Raw genomic sequence first — 23,278 nt, forward strand, 5'->3', positions numbered from 1 at the left:
AATGTCGGCTGTGCTGGGGAAGAAAGATGGTGATTGGTTGTTTAGTTTAATCTAGTCTGAGACTAATCGTTTCACATAATATTTGCCCTCGTTCTCAGCTCTGATGGCTCGAAATCAGCGTTTAACAAGGCGCTGCATTTTTCAATAGTACAATAGATCGTGGCCCATATTACAATTTTCCGCATTTTGGTGGACGCACGGCTAATTTTCAATCAATTGCTGTAAGAATGTAGGAAATCCGTTGAAAACTGACTGAGTTTTTGGCATTTGAAAGTGGACCATTTTCGCGACGCTCTCGATGTTCTCGGTTTTTCAATTCAAGCCTCGATGCCGCAAAACGTAATTCTACGTCAATTCAATAAGATCGATAAAAACGCATGAATCGTATCACTCTTCTTTAGATGTTGTTATCAAATTGCTTAGAAAAAGTTACAAAATGATGTGAAACCGAAAAACCGTTTTCACCACAAAAAGACAATTAAAAAAATGTAAATAATACCTCCTAACAGTAAAATAAATAGAATACAATAAAATACAAGATAACATAACAATATAATTACCCACACGTATCCTTCTCCATCGAACTACGAAAATGATGGAGGCGCAATGTTGTTAGCGAATCAAAAGTGACACGCAGTGTATTGTCTCAGTGTAACGTTGAAGTTTCCGTGCCATCCAAGTTCGCCGTCGGTGAGCAGCTTTTAGTAGAATTGATTTTTCATCTTTGTTTTCGTACGCTCATTCTGACAACAGCAGGATACGGAACACAGGACCGCTCTCACCGTGAGTTTTTTTTATCCTGCTTCTACTATGGGAGCAGGCGGCCGCAGTAGATGGATACTTACGGGAACAGTTGATTTTTTGTTTATGTTTCGTTTCGCGGGAGAGGAAGAGCACTAACTGTTGACTATACATAAACATAGAGATTGAACAGCCAGCCAAGAGCTGTGAGATCCAAAAATATAAATGAGAGTTAGGCTATGGAGAATCAGCTACACAATCAGCAACCTGCATTGGAATCAGGCAGACCCGAAGTCAGCAGACGTACTGCTGGTTTGGCCGTGAGAGGATTACTGTGAAAAGTGAAGATTTTCCTTGCGCAATTTTGTGCTGCTAATAATTTGGTAGTGAAAAACTGCAAATTCATTGGGATATCTAAGCTCGAGATAAAGTTTTCCACCGCCAGTCGACGGACGAACAATCAAAGCGCCGAATGGCGTTTCAGATAGTACTGTAGGTACAGAGGACTTGTGTGAAAAAGTTCTGCTGTATGGTGGAAAATTAAAGCATTGGAGCCCATTTTGACTACATGATCCCCTCATTTTGAGGTGACGGTGGTGGCGCGTTTTGCTTTAGGTAATTGCTCACAGTCTGCGTTGAAGGTGAAGTTCAACTTCAGTGAAGCGATAACGGTCGATGGTCGGTGCTGCAAATAAAAAAGGGCGTCGATACAAGTAAGAAAGTGTAGCAAGTGGAGCAGTAAAATTGCATCGAGGAATGAAACCGTGCCTAGCCTGAAAGGATTTTTCTTGTTTCGCTCGATGCTCGTACGGGTGGCTAAAGAATTGTGTCACCAGCTGGTTGTTTACGATAGCAGTGAAAAGTTTGCAATTTGCGGCCGACACTAGGCGAAATCTCAGCCATTTTTGCTGTTCTGATAGTGGGAAAGTGTGGCTTTCGGAGATAGGGATATTCGATAACAAGCAAACCACCAATATGTCGCTCCACACAGGTAAATTTTTATGTCTTTTAGACTTTCATGAAAATGTTTCTGGCTAGTGATTCTTTTGCACTTGCAGTTATACATAGTTTACGGTTTCAGACAATAATGTTTTTGTTTCGGTTTATTTTGTTTGTTTTTCTTTATGCACTGGTAGTACAAGTTTTCGTTATAAAGTAGAGTACAATTGTTATTCGTAATTTTCCTTTCCAGTTGTCATACCATCTGTTGTTCTTGTTTTCCCTTCGCGCAACTGATTCATGCTGGTTTTAGAGTAAACTAGGTTAAACGCTGATTCGTAAACAATATGGTATCTATAAGGTTTTTCTCTTGTGTTCCATACGCTGATAACATCCTCATCCTCACTGAGCTGTAACTGGGAGGAGGAGAAAAAACAGGGTAGGGCACGGTATCAGCGAGTTACCACGGGAATGGCTGATGGAACCACATCTTCTATAACGTGTTTGCAATGAAAAGCAATTTGCGAACCATGGGCAAGGGAAGTGAGTGTAATTAAATCAAACATTTATTCAGACATACGGGCGACATTAAAGTGTACATAAACGTACCGTAAACTGGTGTTGACTTTTTACGTTAGTTGTGTTACTTTGTGCTTTATGTGTAACAAAGTTGTAAAGTTCCCCTGGTGGTGCGAGGAATGTCTTATGTAGACCTGCGCCAAAAGCATTCGAGTGGAACGACGTGCCACACGATGAAAATTAAATAAAATTACAAATATGGTTGTGATTAACAGCCAATATTCTGTGACACTTATTTTTTAAGCTAGTTGCAATGCTCGAGTATCTAGTTTTAGGTAGAGTTCTCATTATTTGTGGTTAACGACTACCAACAGATCATACGCTGATACGTGGATTTTACTCACTCTTTTTAATTGTATTTTGAGTAAAATCAGTGCAATTCAGGGCATATGTAGGCAAATATAGCTGCCACTCTGGTGAGCTCGTGGTGTAGTGGAATCAAACCATATTTAGGATATTCATCCCGTATTCTGTGATTATTTCTATGATACCTAACCTAAATCACATAGACCCAAGATCAACTATGCTTTTGACAGATTTGCTGAATGTTAGAGGGATACCATTTCTGTGATACCGGGTGGTCTCACTATAATTGTATTATACTAATAATATTGAACCGTATCGTTTTCAAAAACGGTTGAAGAAATTATTCACGAAACGTTAAAGTAACGGTTGGTAATGAATTTGAAAGTAATATTTAGAGGTAAAATTCGTAAGATAAATCGTATGAAATGATTGGTTTTATCGAAATGAGAACATCCTCGTAATAAAATTTGTCTTGAAGTATCGTTGCTTGTAATACATGGGTTTTTAGATGCTTTACATCAAATCTTGTCTCATCATTACATAAATTTAGTTGGTTCAGGTTTCAAGGCATGATCCATTGAATAGTTGATTACTTCGTCGTAATTATTTTGACAATCTACTGTTTTATTCAGATAATATGTTGATTTCCACGAATTTTGTTTCGAAGTATAAAATTCATATGGTCTACATAATTGTTTTTCGCCGCCAGGACTGCAAGTTTTTCCTTTTTTTCAAACATTTTTTGTAACTGAAAAGCTAGTGAAATGGAATTAGTAATATGTTTCAGGACTATGAATAGTTTTACAAGGTTCTCCAATCGTTCTGGAACATTAGAGGGTTGTTAATTTGAATAATAGAACAATGGTTTGCATAGGCTCAGATTTTTGGAAAGAGTTAAGACTCTCGGAAATTTCGAGTTCAAAATCTACTGAAAACAAAAAAAAGCTGTAACTTTGCGTATGCTGGAAGGGTTATAAACCTTTTCGCTCGAGAAAAAAAGCAAAGTTTGGATTTTTTAGGCATGTAGGCGTGTAGGCTTTTTTATTGCTAAAAGGTAGTAACTTTCTAAAAGTTCTGCTAACCAACAACAAAAAAAAATACACGTTTGTTCATAAACAATACCAATAATTTGTGGAGTAATGGCCGTTTCCCCGAAACGCTTTTTTGCAGAGGTTTGCGGTGTTTACGATAGAGACTCAGCAGAGCAACTGAATCAAAAAACTCATGTTATTGCTTCAGTTTAGAAGTGTGCATTTTGTAAATTGTGTTAATTTTTTTATCGGCAAAGTTAAACTTCGTGTATCAAAACAAGATCGTTCAACGACCGGGGAACTCAATAACGAACATTAAAAAAAAAAAAGATGAAGAAAATCGGTCCATTAGTTTGACCGCAAACGTAAACACGACAAAGTCAATTTTTGAGAAACACTATTACGAGATATGTGCGCGTGAAGATTCAAGGCGCATAAAGTTTCAGGCGCGCTTCAAAACGCTCTTACTTTCTCTCTATTGCTCAGATCTTTATAAAAAATTGTAAAAAACTTTTCAAGAGGTTGTACTTTAAGATAATGCAATAAAAAATGTTTTAAATCCTAACAATATGTTGAATAGAGAAACTCAAGAGCTTTTATTTGACATATAAAAAGCGCCGTTTTAGAAACGGCCGAGAAAATTTTATATTTTAAAACATACTTTACACCGAGAAAATTTACGTAAAGTATGGCGTAAGATCTAGAATAAAAAGTTCTGATCTGAACAATCGATAATTTCTCTGACCATGGCACGTTATATTCCTTAATAAATTGCGAGATAGCTCAAGATAAGGCCGATAAGAAAATAAGAGAAAAGTTCTTCTGAAGGAAGACAATTGAGCTACGAATAAATCCGCTAACACAAACACGTAGCAGGTTACTCTACAAAAAGTGACAGTGCGAACATGAAAAAACGCGCGGAATACAGCAGAACGTTCTTACTTTTAGAGTAATTTAATAAGAAACTCTGTTTTTTTCTTTAGACAAGTGTGCAAATGATTACGAAAGTTCAAAATGCGATTAATTCTAACGGTGTCTTCCAGCCAAAATTCGAACATCATTGCCTTGTTTAACCAGCATCCTACCTCGAGACCAGCTTGAAGGTTTTATATCGTGTGACCAGCATTTCAAATGTTTTCAATATCACAAAACGGAGTTGGACTGCTCGCACAACAGGTTTAAGGTAAAAAGGTATTGAAGCCACAAACAGCCGATTTTGAGCCACTACTTCGAATTTGAGCAGCACAAGACTTGGAAATAGATAATGCGTTCTCTGTGAAAACGTTATTTTACGTTTGCTACACCGTAGCAATTATAAAATAGCGTTTTCACAGGTGACGCGATTACTGTTATTGAGTATTGTTCCTTTAAAAAATCGAAATGGTGGCTCGAAGTCGGCCATTTTTGGCCTAAATACCGTTTAGCCTGAAATGATTTCAATTCATGACATGCTGGATTCTTAACCCTCTAGTGCCCAATGCCACCATTTGGCGGGCTTCAGCCGAAGTTCTGAAAAACTCCAATAAATACTTAAAAAAAAGTGTTTATAATGGTTCATAGTGCTTTTACCGAAGAAATTAACTTGGGCACTAAAGGGTTAAGCGGTGCCTTTTGAAAGCTCTTCAATTACTCTCTAACACGTATTTTCTAGATTCATGACCTACTTCAGTTGACAAAAGAAAAAACTCTAGAAATCTCCATGGTTTGACGAAAATAGCGAATTTCTTATAACGACAGCACTTGTAGTAACCAGCATTTTATAATTTTTTGGATAGAATTGCAATCGAATAAGTATACTCAAAGTTACAGCATTTGTTTGTTTTCAACATATTTTGACTCGAAATTTTTGAGGTTCTTCTTTACCCCACTTGACCCTTGTCAAAAAATCTGGAATTATTCAAATAAAACATTGTTATATTATATAAATAATCAAACCTTTAATATTCCAGTACGATCGTAGAATATACGATAACTCATCGTAGTCTTGAAACTAGCTTTTTAATTACAAAAAAGGTTTAAAAAAAAATGCTCTAGACCTGCCAATAGAACATTTAAATTTTTGTGGCACAATAATGGGGACACCTTAAGCTTTCGAATTATGAGTATTAGAGCGATACTAATTTTTTCGAATAAGCTTCTTCTACCAGAGACACCGCATGGTATTCGGCCATTCTAGAGTGTTTTTCAGAAACCGGACGTCGTCATTTTGGATTTCAAAACGGCATGCCCATTATGGGTGGTATTCGACCATTTTGGGCGGGTTTTCAAAAACCGGAAAACCGGCATCATCCTGAATACGGAAATACCCGTTTTTGGTGGTATTTAGTCATTTTGTTATATAATCCAGAGAGCGAAAGTCGCCATCTTAGATTTCAAAATGGCATGTGGAGTAAATTTCTAGTCTCTAGGCATCATTCTGTTTCTGGAATCGGCCATTTTGGGCAGTTTCCGGATTTTTTTTTGAAATATGCGTTTCATTTGTGCGGGACTACCTCTAGAGTCGTGGGGGGGGGGGTCCAATCATCATGGAAACGTCTCTTGTACTCTAAAATTCTCATTTTCAGGATTGCGTTCCATTTGCTGGATTAGTTCTCGAGTTATGCAAGAATTTGTATCCCATCCAGAGGAGGGAGGGGTGTCGAACTATCATACACACATTTTTGCTCCCAAAATCTTCAAATCTCGAGCTATACAGATCACACATTGATCTATCACACTAATATTGTGTGCTCCTGTAAACCACCACACGCTAAATTTGGTTCTATTTGCTTGATTAGTGCTTGCGTTTTGCAACAATTTGTGTTTTACTTGTATGGGAATCCACCCTTACAGAGGAGGGAGGGGTGTCAAATCACCATAGAATATTTTTTTGCCCTCAAAAACCTACCTACCTACTTTTTTCCATTTTCTTGATTCAATCTCACGTTATGCTGAAATTTATGTTTCGTTTATGCCTAAGTCCTTACATATAGAGCAGGGAGGGGTGTCAAACTAACATAGAAATATTTCCCACTTCTTAAAATATACACATGCCAAATTAGGTTCCATTTGCTGTATTAGTTTTCGAGATATGCTGAAATGTATGTTTCATCTGAATGTTTCATTTGGAGAAGGGGATGTCAAACTATCATAAGAATCATCCCCGACCTCAAAACCCCCTACATACAAATGTTCATGCAGATCGGTTTAGTCATTTGCAAGTCTATATGGATCTGACAGAATTTCATTTTGATATGTATAGATACGTGAAAGTGATACACTTTATTTATGTCATAAAACTCAAACCAGTTTTTATCATATTTTCGGTGTTTTGTGCAACGTGAAAACCGATGATCACATTACGCGACGCGAAACCAGACAAACAACGCTTCTTGTTGTTACAACATAAAAAATGCATAAAAATTTACCTTTCAGTCGACCGGTTCCGGGCGTGCTACCGCCCATCTTCGGGACTTTGTTCCAGAGTTTTTATTTATCTTCGGAATCGATTCAAATATCATCTGTATGTAGTAAAATTACAATGTACTTAGTTGAGTTCAAATCTTTCACTTTTGTGTTTGATAACGGCCCGTAGACGCTTTTCGAAGTCACTGCAAGCACGCATAACTTCGATCGGCATTTCGTCTCAAATCTTCACCAAACATTTTTTTAAATGTCCAAATTCAAATGCCTAATGTCGTCTATTTTTTCTAGCATTTTCACGCCCCTGTCATTGAATAGCAATAGTATGTTCTCTTTGGTCGATATACCTCCCCAAACCTTCATAGCTGACGCATTTTGATATCGCTAGACTGCTCTTTTATCGGCTGCTAAATTACTTGTTGCCAGAGTAAAACAAACTTTTCGTCCGAAAAAATAATGTTTTGACTTGCGTGCGGCTTCAGCAGCAACCGAGATCTAGCAACTCTGTCGGCAATATTTTTACGAGTTATTCCGTGGATTTTCTGATTCCGAAAAGCTGAATATCCAAGATCTTTTTTAATTAAATTTTGCATGGAAGTGGGGCTCATGTTCATTTCACACGCCATTTTTCTTGCCGAACGGGCTGGATTTCGCCGGGAACGTTCCTTAACTGCTTTGATGACCGCTGGAGTCCGAACACTTCGTTTTTACTAGGTTTCTTCTTGGGAACAACCGTGCCTGTATCTTTGAAACGCTTGATGGTCCTGTAGACGAATAATCTGCTTAAATTCAGATGTGACAGCTTCCTTCTGATCTATTTGTTCTCTATTTGAATCCATTGCAATTTTTTTGTGAGCGGAACTGAAAACTGACTGTATTTATTCCGAATAAACAGTAAACACGTCATTCTTTCAATACATGCTCAGATGTTTGTCATGCTGTGACAGAAAATACAACGAGGGGCACTCTAATACGTGTATCACTTCTATGTTGCCACCCTGTAGAGTGGTTTGTCCAAAAAAGTCCAAATTAAAAATGGAAATAAAAAAAGAAAAAGTTTCCATCTCGAGCACAGAATCTTCGAAAACCGCTTTGAAGGTCCATAACAGGTTAATTTGTTCCAGAATCAGCAAAAAAATTTCTGAGGTGGCATCCAAAAAGAACGTCCCGCATATAGGGTGAGAGTTTTTAAATAGTTTATTTGACACGGCACGATACAATTTATGTTTAACTGAGCCAAGTACATTTTTTTTTTAAATTCTAAATTAGCAGGGAAAAGAGGGAGGCCTTTTTTTTATTCTCGCGGCCGACTACGAGCTAGTGGGGATTTAAGGTGAGAGGAGGGGTGTTACAATTTTGTTTTTAACTATTTTATATTACAGAATGTATTCATTTGTACGTGGCTAACCAGTCATGTTCTATTTGAGCGGTTTTGGTCTGAGGTGTCTGCGTAAACATAGAGATGCCGAGTCTTCGTTTTAGTGTCTCCAGCCGGGTGTATCATTCTCTTTCAGTTTGTGACAGAAATTGTATTCTAGCAAATAGATAAAAGAAATAAAATTTTAATGCCAGCATTTTTTAAAAACCCGTATAGCTGTGTCATGTACTGGAGATCACCGCTTCCCAGAATGTCTCTAACGGGTACGTTCGGTTGTTTTCCTCGGGCCCGAAGGGAATCTATAAGCTCAGACCTAACACCACAGTATTCGGTACACGACCAAACAACATGCTCGATGTCATGGTAGCCATCGCCACAAACGCAGTGATTGCTGTCTACAAGCCCTATACGAAAGAGATGCGTGTTTAACGTATAGTGGACATAAGTCTGGACATCACGCGAATGAAGTCTCGACCTACATCCAACCCCTTGAACCATGCTTTCGTCGATACCTTAGGAAAATGGAATGTAGCCACCGTCCCAGTTCATCTGAGTTCCATGATGATTGCCAACTGTTGAGTGTTCTCTGACGCAAAATGCTATAAAATTCATCATAAGCAATTGGTCTTACATAAATATCGCCATCAATAGCACCCACCTTAGCTAAAGCGTCAGGGACCCACGCTAAGGTGACCCGGTAATTTTTATCTGTTAAAGCACTTAAAAACCGCCGTATTTTCCCCAGGAAATACGGGGTGTGCTTCACAGTCTTCATCGATCGCAGAGCCTCAATGGCACTGAGACTGTCTGTGAAGATGAAGTAGTGGTCTATGGGCAGGGTTTCGATGATCCCAAAAGAGTACTGAATGGCAGCAAGTTCTGCGACGTACACGGAAGCAGGAGCATCGAGTTTGTAGGAGGCGGTAAAATTTTCGTGGAAAACACCAAAGCCAGTGGACTCATCTAGATTAGATCCGTCAGTGTAAAACCTTTTATCATAACTAACATGTTTAAACTTATTGGAAAAAATTTTAGGGATCTCTTGGGGTCGCAATTGATCCGGGATACCAGAAATGTCTTGTTTCATGGTGGTGTCGAAGAATATAGCATTATTAGAAGTATCTAAAAGTGCGACATTGGAGGAATCGTATGAAGAAGGATTAATATCTTGAGCCATATAGTCAAAATATAAAGTCATAAATCTGGATTGAGATTGAAGGACGACCAACCTCTCGAAATTTTCAATTACTAATGGGTTCATAACTGTGCATCGAATTAGCAACCGGTAAGAGAGATTCCAAAAACGATGTTTCAACGGAAGAATACCCGCTAGCACTTCAAGACTCATCGTATGGGTCGACTGCATGCAACCTAAGGCAATACGCAAACAACGATACTGTATTCGTTCCAGTTTGATCAAATGTGTGTTTGCTGCGGAGCGGAAGCAGAAACACCCGTACTCAATTACAGACAATATCGTTGTTTGGTAAAGCCTTAGAAGGTCTCCTGGGTGGGCTCCCCACCAGGTTCCGGTAATCGTACGAAGTAAATTAATCCTCTGTTGGCATTTTTGTGTCAGATACCTAATATGACAAGCCCAGGTGCATTTAGAGTCGAACCAGACCCCGAGATATTTAGCGACTAAAACCTGAGAGATCGTTTTACCCGTTAGTAGGAGCTGCAGCTGAGCTGGATTATGCTTCCTAGAAAAAACGACCAGCTCAGTTTTCTCCGGAGAGAATTCGATACCCAGCTTAAGAGCCCATTCAGACAAATTGTCTAAGGTATCTTGCAATGGTCCTTGCAGATCGCTAGCCTCGCTACCAGTAATGGATACAACGCTATCGTCTGCAAGTTGCCTTAGCGTGCATGAATTTGCAAGACATTCATCGATGTCATTGACGTAAAAATTATATAAGAGAGGACTTAAACATGAACCCTGGGGAAGACCCATGTAACTAATTCAGGAAGTTGTCGAATCGCCATGTGAGTAATACATATGCTTTTCTGACAACAAATTGGGCAAAAAGTTATTCAAATTTGGTGAAAGTCCCTGCGAATGAAGTTTCGCGCTTAAAACTTCTACAGAGACAGAGTCAAAAGCCTCCTTAATATCCATGAACGCAGAAGCCATTTGCTCTTTTCGAGCAAAGGCTAGTTGAATTTCAGTAGAAAGCAACGCTAGGCAATCGTTCGTCCCTTTGCCCCGGCGAAAGCCAAATTGAGTATCTGAAAGTAACCCGTTTGTTTCGACCCATTTGTCTAACCGTAAGATCATTTTCTCCATTAATTTCCGGAGGCAAGAGAGCATCGCAATCGGCCTATATGAATTGTGATCAGAGGCAGGTTTCCCGGGTTTCCGAATAGCAATGACTTTTACCTCCCTCCAGTCATGCGGAACAATATTTAGCTCAAGAAACTTGTTGAACAAATTCAACAAACGTCTTTTTGCAGAGTTGGGTAGATTCTTCAACAGGTTGAATTTTATTCTATCTAACCCTGGAGCCTTATTGTTGCACGACAGGAGAGCCATTGAAAATTCCAACATCGAAAATGGAGGCTCTTCCGTAGTTACTTATAACGCGTCGCGAAAGGTTTTCTGTTCCGGTACAGAGTCCGGACAGACCTTTTTGGCAAAATAGAGTATTCAGCGATCTGAATACTCCTCGCTTTCATTCGAAACGTCACGGTTCCGCATGCGCCTGGCGGTATCCCAAAGAGTGCTCATCGCTGTTTCCCTCGACAACGCGTTTACGAACCGCCGCCAGTACCCGCGTTTTTTCGCCTTTACTAAGCTCTTCATCTGCCTGCCCAGTGCCTCGTACTTTCGAAGCAGGTTGACAGTGCCGTACTCCCGGTAGTCCTTATACGCCGCGGACCTTCGCACGTACAGCTCAGAGCACTCTTTTTCCCACCATTTGTTGGGAAGGCGCTGTCTAATCGTTACCCCGGGTATCGGTTTCGTCTGAGCTTGAGTCGCGGCGTCGATTATCAAGCCAGCTAAGAACGCGTATTCTTCCTCCGGAGGAAGTTCCTCGTGAGTCTCGATAGATTGCGCTATAATAGACTCATAACACTTCCAATCAATATTACGTGTAAGGTCGTAGGAAATATTGATTGGGTTCGAGGGAGTTGAACCATTAGCAATTGATATAATGATTGGAAGATGATCACTACCGTGGGGATCGTTGATTACTTTCCACTGGCAATCTAACGCTAGTGATGTCGAGCAGAGGGATAGGTCAAGCACGCTTTCACGTGCTGGAGGATTAGGTACGCGTGTCGCTTCCCCAGTATTCAAAACTGTCATATTGAAGTCGTCGATCATGTTACAGATTAAAGAAGATCGGTTGTCGTCGTACAGCGACCCCCATAGCGAACAGTGAGAGTTAAAATCTCCCAAAATCAAAAAAGGTGCGGGAAGCAATTCTGCTATATCAAGGAGTTGCTTCTGTTCAATCCGCGCGGATGGGGGAATATATAACGAAACAAGGCAAAGGTCTTTTCCTTTCATATTCGTTTGAATGGCAACAACTTCAATATTCGAGATCGAGGGGAGGTCGATTCTGAAAAAAGAATAGCACTTTTTGATTCCTAAAAGTACCCCTCCACCGTGTGAGTCTCGATCTCGACGAATGATGTTGAAATCGTGGAAATTAAATTGGTCATTTGAATTGAGAAAAGTTTCACAGAGCGCGAACGCATCACAATTGTATGTGTTTATCAAATGTGAAAATAAATCGAATTTGGGGATGATACTTCTGCAGTTCCACTGTAACACAGTGACAAAATTCCTAACCTCTTTCGACGTATTAGTCATCGAAAGATACGATAGCTGAAATGCGGGGCCAAGTTGCTGTGAGTTGCTTCAAATAGGTTTTCACTGTAGGGAGGAGGGCAAGAAGAATGTTTTGAAAGGGATCTGGTATGTTGAATGTTTTAAATATCCAGTCCACAATATCAGAGAATTTTATGAACCCTGTTTCTTTTATGTCTTCTGATCGAGAAATGGGTGCACGAGGGGTTTTTGGTGCCCCAGGAAGCGGTGGGTACTCCTGGTTTGATTTGAAATTAAAACCGGGGGGTACTTGCTTCGGTTTTTCTTCACCGCTTCCTTTCTGTGTTGTCTTATTGGTCATTCCGCTAGGGGTTATCTTACGACCTTTGCGAGAAAGATTAGGAGAGTTGAGCATTCTCCTCTTCCTAGATCCCTCTGGCAAGGCATAAGAACACCCTTCGACGGGATCGTCAGATGTACCCTCATCGGTTGGCAAAAAGGAAAAGATGTTTCCTATCGAGGGTGGCTCAGCCCTCTTAAGCATTTCTGCAAAAGAGCGCTTTGATCGTTCCTTAAGGGAACGCTTAATTTTTTCCTCGCGCTGTTTGTACGCGGGACACGCCGAAAGGTCATGCCGAGTTCCCTCGCAGTAAAGACACCTTTCAGTATCCTCACTGCAAGCGGTCTCAGCATGATTGCCTCCGCACTTGCTGCAGCGTGCCTTGTTGCAGCAGTAGGTGGCTGTATGACCTAACTGCTTGCAGTTTTGGCAATGCATGACCCGCGGTACAAACAGGCGTACAGGCAGACGAACCCTGTCCAAAGAGATGTAGTTCGGCAGTGCGGATCCGGCGAATGTTACACGGAAGGAATCCGAAGGGAGGAATTTCTTCTTCCCTTCTTCGATGGATACTGAATGTAATTGCTTGACATCCAGTATCTTTACATCTTGAATCAGGGGGTTCTTGAAGCAGCCAACCCCGTGACGCAAAATGTCATCGACCGTGAGGCTTCCTTCGGTAACCACACCGTCGATCTCCACGTCCTTGGCAGGGATGTACACGCGGTACTCCCTTGTAAAGAGCTCGAAGCTAGCAATTTCGTTTGCTTGCTTCAAGCTACTCACGACAACTCGCAGTTTGTTCGGCCTCACCTTCGTAATCTCGGTTACGGCCGAAAACTGTTTTGCCAGGTCCTTGCCTATTTGTATTATGTTAAGAGGCTCCTTTATGGGCCTAAAGTAAACTACGAACGGACCTTTCGAAGCATCTGGGTAAGCTTTCACCCGTGTTGCCGGTACCCTTGGTACGGGGCTAGGTAGCGGGGAAGGTAGAGGGGAATTGATGGGGGAGATCTCAATCTCTTCCCCATTTGTTTCCACATCCAGGAATAGTTGCACCTGCATGTCGTCCATTTTGCGGGAGCGTTACGCTCTACCGCACACAAACGATAAATATTCGAATGTGGGGGGGGTGGGGGGATCAAGTAGTTGATATTAAATTTTAAAAACAATTTTTCAAACTACAACGGATCAAAATTAAAAAAAAGACAGTAATACTAATACTAATAACAATAGTAATAATAGTAATAATAATAATAATAATTATAACAATAATAATAATAATAACAATAATAATAATAATAATTATAATAATAACAATAATAATAATAATATTAATTATAATGATAAAAAATCTAAAGTGAATACTTCACCGAACGTCTAAGTCACGACCTCACGGCTGATTGTTGGATTAATCGAGTGTCTCCGCAGAACAAACAATGACGATCCAGCTTCGTGTTGTGACACAGTGGCCGTATCTTACACTCGACCTTGTAGATGCCACTTGTAGTTGACTTCCACTCGCTCGATCGTATGATGGTCCGTGCTGCTAGCGGGGTAACAGCAGTGCGGGAGAATTATTCTTGCTGATATATCAGCTGCGTATCAGATCACTGGCGGGGTAGCCTGCCCCTACCAGTGTGCAGAAGATGTTTCTGCCGATAAACTGCAGGCTATTGTTATCGCACACAAGAACTAATCGAAAAAAAAAACACCCGTACGATAACTCGTGTATTGTTATTTTGCGAATCAAACGGAGATAAACAATTTGCGTCTAATCAAGACGAAAGCAAAACAACGAAATGATATAGGGTGAGAGGGGGTTAAGGAAATCGTGACGATTTGTGACGAAGAGGGGGGGGGAGGGTATAATGTTGTGTGATGTTACATGACAAATATTTAAAAATGAAATATTGACCGAAAAAAAATGTTTAGTTTACCTCTTGATTAATATTTAAACTGACCTCTTGATTAATAATTCCAATAAAACTAATAAGACAAAAACAATAACAACAAAGAAAATTCTTCCGGAACTGGTTGCTTCAAAGTATCAGCAGAATGTTCTAATTCTTCAAAAGGTCTGACGCAGTTTTGCCACTTTTTTATCTGTACTAATAGCTGCAAAAATCTTTGTCATCTGTACCATTTTCGACAAAAATCTGTACCATAATCTGTTCCATTGGAACACAGTTGTTTATTTTGTAAACCTCTGACAAGTAAAAACAACTTCAACGAAGTACGTTTCTTGTTTTGATGAAACTATGACTGCATTGACTCTGTTGACATTAAATAGGTCTAAGCTACTAGCTCGCTCGTCAATGAAACTTTTATATAGTAATATCGCGTTAATTGTATTTGTTACAAAGTTTAGACTAATCTTTTTTTAGCCATTTGAAAAATCTGTACCTATCTCTACTTTTTCCTAAAACCAGTACAGAATCTGTACCGAATAAAAAAACGAGAAAATCTGTACGTTTCCGCTGAACAATCGCCTAGCTTCCCAACGTGGGTTGCTGAGTAGGCACGTCAGTGGTACTATACACCATTGTTGTATGCCTATAACCTGCCTATACCAATGGTACTCATTTTCCAGTCGTTAACCATAGCTAACAGACCAGAATAAAAAAAATCAATTCAAAATTCGAAAATCTAAATTCAAAACGCCAAAATCTAATGGAGTAAGTGTAAGGTCGAAGTCAACTGAATGTAGACTATCGGTTGTCGGTTGAGACTGTCGGTTTTTCCGTTTCGGATTGATGGTTTGGTTGGTAAACGGCTGGGCAGAGCGTACCTGCAGTACATCCCGTACAAGTTGGCATAAAGTAGACCCCATTGTGGTCCCTAGCATCATGCCTAGCAACTCCTATCCCTTCCTCCCTGAATACGAGTAACCAAGCGAAGATCATGGTCACCAACCCGTGGTGGGACCTCGGACGTATGCTGACAGGGCAGGGAAGGTGGGTCGACCACCTCGGAGGGAAACCAAGCCTTTCTGGGCGTCTGTTTCCCAAGTAAGGGGCGGCTCAAAACAACGTCTGACCCGGAGCGGGCGGCTGAGTACTCGGAACATTCGGCATGAACCTAGGCAACGAAAAACGGATCACGAGTGGAAACTCGGTACCTGGAACTGCAAGACGCTAAATTTTGTAGGCGGAGACAGGATGCTACTTGAGCAGCTAGAACCCCGCAAGTTCGAGATCGTGGCTCTGCAGGAGATCTGTCGCAAAGGTGAGAAAGTGTGGAAAGTCCGTGGAGGCAAGGTTCAGTTCTACCAGAGCGGTGGAGAACCAACGAGCTAGTAACGGGTTTTTGTGTTATGGGCAGAATGTAGGATCGCGTGATCAATTGGAAGGTGATCAACGAGAGGATATGTCTGTTGAGAATTAAAGGTCGTTTCTTGAACTACAGCATCATCAACGTGCACTGCCCACACGAAGGTAGACCTGACAACGAGGAGGAATCGTTCTACGTGCAGTTGGAGGCAACATACGACGGCTCATCAAGATCGTCATCGGGGATATGAACGCCCAGGTTGGTAGGGAAGCGATGTAAAGACCGGCCTCACAGCCTACAAATCAGTTTAATGTGATATCAAAAGTGTGAGCGATACTCAAAGATACAATAACAACAAAATTAACATAATCCTCCTCCTTTTGCGGGAAAAGGGTCACAATTCTGGCTAGAACTGGTTAAAATATAAAAATCTCGTTTAAACTACGAGACAGAATCTTCGATAAAGTTGATACTTTCAAAATGTATTTTGCTTTTAATATTTCATTCGACAATGAGAAATTTCTGAAATTATCCTAAATTCTACACAGAATCGCCAAAAAACGCTTCTGTGGGCCAGAAAAAGCCAAACAGAAATTGGATAAAATAAATTGTTAAAACTTTTTTGTATGTTAATCCTCAATTAAGCTGAAGACTGACGCTTTCAAAATCAGAAAAGACGATTCTGAAGTTCAGGAGACGCCAAAATTAAACTGACTGCAGAATTGCTGCCAAGGGCAAAAACATAGATTGACGTCAAACTTATCCCAGGAGAATGCTTGGGCTCGTTCGGTAGCAAACGTTATTCGATATTTATTTTGTTCGTTTTGTGCACTGAGGTTGTGTTTTATTTTTCATGTTCAATTTAGACATAAAGCTTTAAGCTTCCGTTTTCAAATACGCTAGTCACCGCCAATCAATGTATTAGTAAATGTTTGTTCTCGTCTCTTCTCCCATATTTTTCGTCGTTTGTTCGATTGACCATACGTGTATCACTTGTGCGCCACCCTCATCACGCGTTACACCGGCTTACAACACATGGTAATACTCAATGATACATTGTATGTTTAAAAAAAAAACAACAACACATATTTCGACATGCACCCGCTGTTCGGCACCAAACCAATCCAACCATCATTACAATCAAAAACTCTCAGATAATATTGATTTTAAAGAGAAACTGATAGCCGCCGTCAAGAAAGAGGTCAAACAGGTCATGGAAGAAGCGGTCACCAAGAAGTACATTCACGAAGAGTCCGGTTCGGTGACATCGCTGTGTGCCGCGGTGGAAGCCTGCCTTAGCCAGGGACTGCGAAGACGGGCTCTGGGTCTTTTCAAAACCTCATCGACCACGGCATTGCTGCACAAGGTGGCCAAGGTGAGTACCCGGGACGTGCAGAATGAGCGAAAAGCACTTCGGGGTGAGTGCTTGCAATTAGGAATTGAACACCCTTTCCCCTTCCTCTAGACGCCTTCCAAAAGCCGTGTTGCTCGTTTAGAGGACTATTAGAATGTTTTTCTCACCAGTTCCTATATCCTGTCAGTGAATTTATTTTTCGTGCCATCAGCAAGCTTTGGATTGTACAAAACAAAGTTCATAAAAAATTTCAGGTACTGTTTTTTGTCTTTTTTTTGTTTTCCCTATTTGCAGTACGGTAAGAGATGTAGAATCGTTTTGTTTCTTGTATAGATGCTTCCGTTTCGGAAACGGTATGAACTTATTTTGTTGTATTCTAGAGCATTGCCGGAACTGCTACCTCCGGGTTCGATTGTTGCGTACGTTTACAATTAGTGTGTTCTAGCGTAATTGTGGGAGAATTTGTATGCGCTTTTAATAAAATGGAACAGCCAACTGTAGATTGTGTACATAATAACGAAAACATCATACATAAGAGATTTGTCATGAATAACCCTTCCCGTGTATATTGTGTATTTATTTCTCACACAAACTGCAGCATTGTCCTGAAGCGGCACTCATAAGCAAGAAGGTGCAGGAAATAGAAAATAACGACCCTAACAAACGTTCATCATCCAGTAGCGATAGCACGAATAAACCACCAATTTTGAAAAAAGGTAGCAGCCATTCGGTGTCAACGACGACTCCTCCGTCAACGCAACCAGTTATAAAGTAAGCATCCGTCTGTTCATCCGTCCGGCAATAGATAAATAAATTAGAAAATTCCCATTTTTTTCACAGATATTTGTGGATTCGGCTGGCATTGTATGAGAAAAAACTATCCCGAATAATTGACCATTTGGTGTCCAACGCAACCCGATATTACGATCGAGATTCACTTGTTGCGGATCCAGACTACGGGTCAATACTGAGCTCCCTGCTGGTTGGACCTTGCGCGCTGGATTATTCCCGTGCCAAAACTGCAGACCACTTTTGGACGGATCCACCCGCGGACGAACTGGTTAGTTACTATGAGCTTCTTAAAGTACTGAACTACCAATCTCAACGCTGTTAATTTTCAGGTCCAGCGTCACAGAATTAGCTCTGTCAATCCAGCGTCACCGGCCATCCGGAGGCCAATGTTGAACTTCAAGCGAAGTCTTCATACCAGCTCGGAGGAGGGCAGTATGTCATCCTTCAAGTCCAATTCGTTGGTGTCCGCTTCAAAGGACTATGTAGAATCTTTGCATCAGAACTCCCGTGCTACTCTATTGTACGGGAAGAACAACGTTCAAGTACTGCCAGTACGGCTTTTAAGATAGAGTTCAGTGAAGAGTACCTTTTTGAAATATCGTTTTTCCTTTGCAGAAAGATGCCAGCGAACCGATGCCCGGTTACCTGAGTTTGCATCAAACCATCCAATCGTTGACCATCAAGTGGACTCCGAATCAGTTGATGAACGGCTACACGGAATCGGAGAATATTGATAAGAGTTCTTACTGGAATTACGCACTGAATGTAAATGTCGACGAAATTGTGTACGTTCACTGTCACCAGGCCCGGGGCGGGGATACGGGTGGCACAATCATCTTGGTGGGACAAGATGGCGTACAACGACCACCGATCCTTTTCCCGGAAGGAGGCCATATGGCAGCGTTTCTAAGTTGCCTTGAAACAGGTAAGTTTAATGCAGTGAAAAAGTTAATGAAAACGATAAACTTTTTTCCCTGAAGGCCTCCTGCCCCATGGCCAGTTAGATCCACCGCTATGGTCGCAACGGGGTATTGGCAGAATTTTCCCATGGCCGCATAAGTCCCGTCGCAGACCACTGCCATCGTTACTGGAGGCCGCCACTAGCGACGAACTACCGATCGACTACGTATTTCGGGTTGTCAACAAGAGCAATACTGAAGAGTTTTGTATGCACTTTCTATTTTAAAGGTTTTCAACCTATGCTACCATAATGTCCGCTTCTGTTTCGCAGTGGCTACGCACTCGATCTTGGATATAGGAAGTACTTGTCCTCGCTACAGGGCACAACTCAGCAGTTGTTCGACCAACGAAAGTAGTGACTGTTCCAGCAAGAGCCTATCGATTGATGCCATGTCAATTGATAGTCCTAACGTGAGACAACTACAATGTCACACATTGCTTCGTGTGCTAAGTTTATTTTTGCGTATTTCCAGCCGGTTACAAATCAATCTACTAGCATTGCCCTGGTTTGCTCAACGATGAAAAGACAGATTATATCTAGGGCATTTTACGGTTGGCTCGCCTACTGCCGCCATCTGTCGACAGTTCGAACGCACCTGTCTGGATTGGTTAATGGACGAATAACGCCGGATAGTAAGTATTTTGTGAGTGTTAGCGAGAGTAAGCATTTACAGATCATTTCTTTTTAGTCGGAGCTGAAGATGGTCTGACTCGCGCTCGCTGGGAGGAACTTCATGATGAGAAAGGCGTGGTAGCAGCCGATCAAGAGGTGTACAGACTGGTTTACTATGGAGGAGTTGAGCACGACATTCGGAAAGAGGTTTGGCCGTACTTATTGGGGCATTATACTTTTGGCAGTACACCAGAAGAACGGGCAGAATTGGATGAGAATACCAAACACTACTACGAGACTACAATGAGTGAATGGTTGGCCGTTGAAGCAATTGTGCGTCAGAGGGATAAGGAAAAAACGGCGGTGGCAGTTGCGAAACTCAGCTCCGGGAGTGGCAGTATGGAGAATAAAAGCAAGGATGGTGAAATGGAGGATGAGATGGAGAATGAGGTGTTTGAGGAGAATGGTTTCTCCGACATGTCCGAGCCGGAAGTGGATGACGAGGAAGAGAATTCTAAAGCAAAGCAGGCGAAGCCTTGCGATGAACCGGAGAAAGCCGACGTAGAACGTGGAGAAAAGCAAGGGTCGCCTAACCGGCTAGAGTTACCGCTGTCGGATCACAGCAAAGATATGGACAGCAATAAAAGCTCTCCCTCGGATTCGTCCTATGCCACAGTGGGTAACGATTTCGTAGACGTCGCCGACATGCTGCCAGTTGCTATGAATGTGGATGAAGGTTCAAATGAGACCGATACTGAAATAATCGCGAATGGACAAAATGGGCAGGAGGGTGATGAAGAGGATGAGGAGGAAGATGAGCAAGAATCGGTTCAATCTTCCGGTCATCCACGAGCTGTGATCGTGACTGATGCTTCCATAGATGTGAGTATGCTGAACGACGCTAGAGAGCAAAACAACAACATGTTGGAATCGCTACCGGAGGAAGGCGGCACTGCTGGAGTCCAGCTGGATGCATTGCAAGAGCCGAAGTCTACCTGTGTCTCGCCGGCTAGTTCGAATGGAGGAATTTATAGTGTAAACACTCGAGGCGGTTTCTTGGAGGAAAGAGCTTTTAATTGGTGTTCTTTTTATTCTTACAGAGCGAGTTATTGGAATCGTTTGGTCTTAATCTACACCGAATCGAAAAGGATGTGCAGAGATGCGATCGGAACTATTGGTATTTTGCTAATGAAAACTTGGATAAACTGCGAAATGTGATATGCACGTAAGTGTTTCAAAGCTTATTTCTAATTTTGACATTATATGCCGATATAAATCGGTTTAAGTCTGCTAACGTCAGAGATCAGAGATGAAACAGCTAGCAGGCTAAAAGCCTCCCAAATAAAAACAACCCTGGTCAACACAGGTGTAACTCTGAAACTCAACCTTAAAAAAATGAACAAAAATAAAGCTTTTTACCCATTTCTGTGAATTTCGGTGCCCGTAGCCAGCAATGTTTCTTCAGAGATTCAAATGAGTTTCCTCGTTAACATAACTTAAAGCGACGAACTCGGCGAGCAATTACTATGTGACACTTTGACGTTAGTTGACGCTTTTCTACTAGAGGCCAAAGGCACCACATTTTACAGGCAAGGTTAAAAAGCTACAATCTTTCTAAGGAAACTTTTTTAAGCTTTAGGGACAGCATTGTTTCGCTTTTGTTGACCAGTATAATAAACAAAATCCCAGAGATTTGTTTTTTCGGAAAACTTTTTGGCGTTGGCTAAGATTTTACGATTTTACGGATGTGTCTGATATATATTTCAGTGTTAGTGTTTTCACGAATGTCTTACTGAACACCTTGTCCTAAAAATTTCAAGCGCTTGTTGATTTGCTTTCTCCAGCACCTGTGTTTTATGCCCGTAAACGGCCGCCGAGAGAATCAGTGTTGTACACAACGTCAGCTTTGTGCAGGTTTGCAAACTTCGAGACTTTAAGCTACGTATTTCGTAGAATCTCATATCTATAGCAACAATATTAGCGCAAAACTAGTAAAAAACAACCGCAACTCTTTCAATGCATTGTTTGGTTGTACTGAGAAGGACAGTTTGTCATTTCATCTGAAATCGGATACATTGACATCAAGTCTGCTGCTGCTGCCTTGACCGTTAAGACCCAAGCACAATTGATACGTTTGTGTTGCGTTGACGTTAATTTCACAGAAAATGTATGGGCTATTCGTCAAATTGCCGCAAACGCAGCCGCAACGTATCCATTGTGTTTGGACCTTTATTTGGACAGTCCGCTAGAAAAATTATTTGTTTGAACCGGAGCACCATAAGAGTGCATTCCCGGTTACGTAGGGTGTTTGATCCTAGTTCGAACTAGTTTCAGTGTTTTTCATGATACACTTGGGTTGATCTCAGCGTTTCTAATAAATGATGGCAGTTATGTATCAAAATTGATTTCTCATGTGAAAACACACTTATAACGATTATATTGTAGTACTCAAAACTGTACTTCAATGCCTGAATGATTTACTATCCGATATTTAATGACAGAAAAATAATGATTCAGGTTCGAACCATGCTGACTGTGGTTTGAACCATTTATGATTCTGGTTCGAACTACTGATTGAATTGTGCAAAAGTTTTTTTCACTCCTCCAAATATGCAATATTCCTTCAATGACTCAAACAAATACTGAACGGAAATGGATAACCCCTAATAGCATACTAATTTACCAAAAAGTTACTGAATATTTGGACGGCTTTGATTGAAATATAAAAAAAACGTAGCGACTCTAGCGGTGGTATAACGACGCTTGCTAGTTCGAACCACGATCATCGGTAGTTCGAAGCAGGATAAAAAAATACAGTCATATTTTTGTTTAAAATGTATTTTAACTAACCTTTCAATTGAAAAAATGTTACAGGAATGGAATAATATTCATGTCTAAATGTTTCAAAACTGTTCTTGCTTGAATATAATTGGTTTGGATACCATATAATAATGACGACAAACCAGGTCGTATATGAACAACCAAAGCCAAATTCAATGCTTTTTTAATTGTAAATAATTGAACTTAAGGCTGTAATTTTTATTATGTAAAAAAATCCTATATTAAGACAGATATCGAAAGCATGTTATGCAATCGTTCTTATCTAAAATAACTGAATTTAATATGATTATTCGGGATTTTTCGTAATAGTTCGAACCAGGATCAATTTTGACATGGTTCGAACCAGGATCAAAAACCCTATAATGTTTCTTCAATCGTGCCAGGCAAAGCATTAATGCAGTTCAACTCGGATTGGTCGAAATCTGCATAATTGAGTTATAACTCGCTTAGTTAATTTTCCAATCCATTGCTTAAACGAAGAAGGTTGCAGATTACCATTTTAGATTTTTATTTCACCTCCCTATATACTTTTCCTCAAAAACGTAGTTCTACGTCAAAAATGTAAAAGATAGGTTAAGTACGAGCCATTGGCATCCCTATACCGAATAACAATGAATAAAAATGAACTCTCTTGGGCTCAAACTCATTTGCGCCCGCTGTCAGTAGTCTGATAAGAATGTTTAAATGGTGGCGATGATATGCTATCTCGTTTACACGTTGTGAAGTGGTGAACGTTGAGAAGTTAGCCCTCGAAACATGGCGCGATGCCATAGGCTTCCTAATACGATTTCTTAACGCAACTTGTATGACAAAGAAAGTATGAAAGCTTTGTGAAATCACGTATAGATGGTGCGCCATTCCATGATTCAATTTAGAAAGATTGTCATCCGCCGGAAACTATAGTTTTTAGTGTGTCATCAATTTTTCTAAATCGCTCGTACAGATTTGATG

At 40.7% G+C, this 23,278-nt stretch overlaps 1 protein-coding gene across 2 annotated transcripts in view; it reads left to right on the forward strand.

The window, feature by feature from the left end:
- The first annotated feature begins 997 nt into the window (after nucleotides 1-997).
- LOC129727332 (small G protein signaling modulator 2-like) overlaps nucleotides 998-23,278 on the forward strand; it is a 29,482-nt gene continuing 7,201 nt past the window's right edge. The window contains exons 1-11 of one of the 2 annotated variants that reach the window (XM_055685071.1): nucleotides 998-1,732; nucleotides 16,922-17,142; nucleotides 17,720-17,892; nucleotides 17,962-18,181; nucleotides 18,243-18,464; nucleotides 18,529-18,838; nucleotides 18,894-19,079; nucleotides 19,145-19,284; nucleotides 19,347-19,506; nucleotides 19,563-20,521; nucleotides 20,587-20,711. In XM_055685071.1, the coding sequence (XP_055541046.1) occupies nucleotides 1,717-1,732; nucleotides 16,922-17,142; nucleotides 17,720-17,892; nucleotides 17,962-18,181; nucleotides 18,243-18,464; nucleotides 18,529-18,838; nucleotides 18,894-19,079; nucleotides 19,145-19,284; nucleotides 19,347-19,506; nucleotides 19,563-20,521; nucleotides 20,587-20,711 (2,732 nt within the window). In that variant the 5' untranslated portion in view covers nucleotides 998-1,716. The remainder of the gene's footprint in view (nucleotides 1,733-16,921; nucleotides 17,143-17,719; nucleotides 17,893-17,961; nucleotides 18,182-18,242; nucleotides 18,465-18,528; nucleotides 18,839-18,893; nucleotides 19,080-19,144; nucleotides 19,285-19,346; nucleotides 19,507-19,562; nucleotides 20,522-20,586; nucleotides 20,712-23,278) is intronic. The other variant, XM_055685072.1, reaches the window with a different exon arrangement.

Source organism: Wyeomyia smithii, chromosome 3, assembly GCF_029784165.1.
Source record: "Wyeomyia smithii strain HCP4-BCI-WySm-NY-G18 chromosome 3, ASM2978416v1, whole genome shotgun sequence".
NCBI lineage: Eukaryota > Metazoa > Arthropoda > Insecta > Diptera > Culicidae > Wyeomyia > Wyeomyia smithii.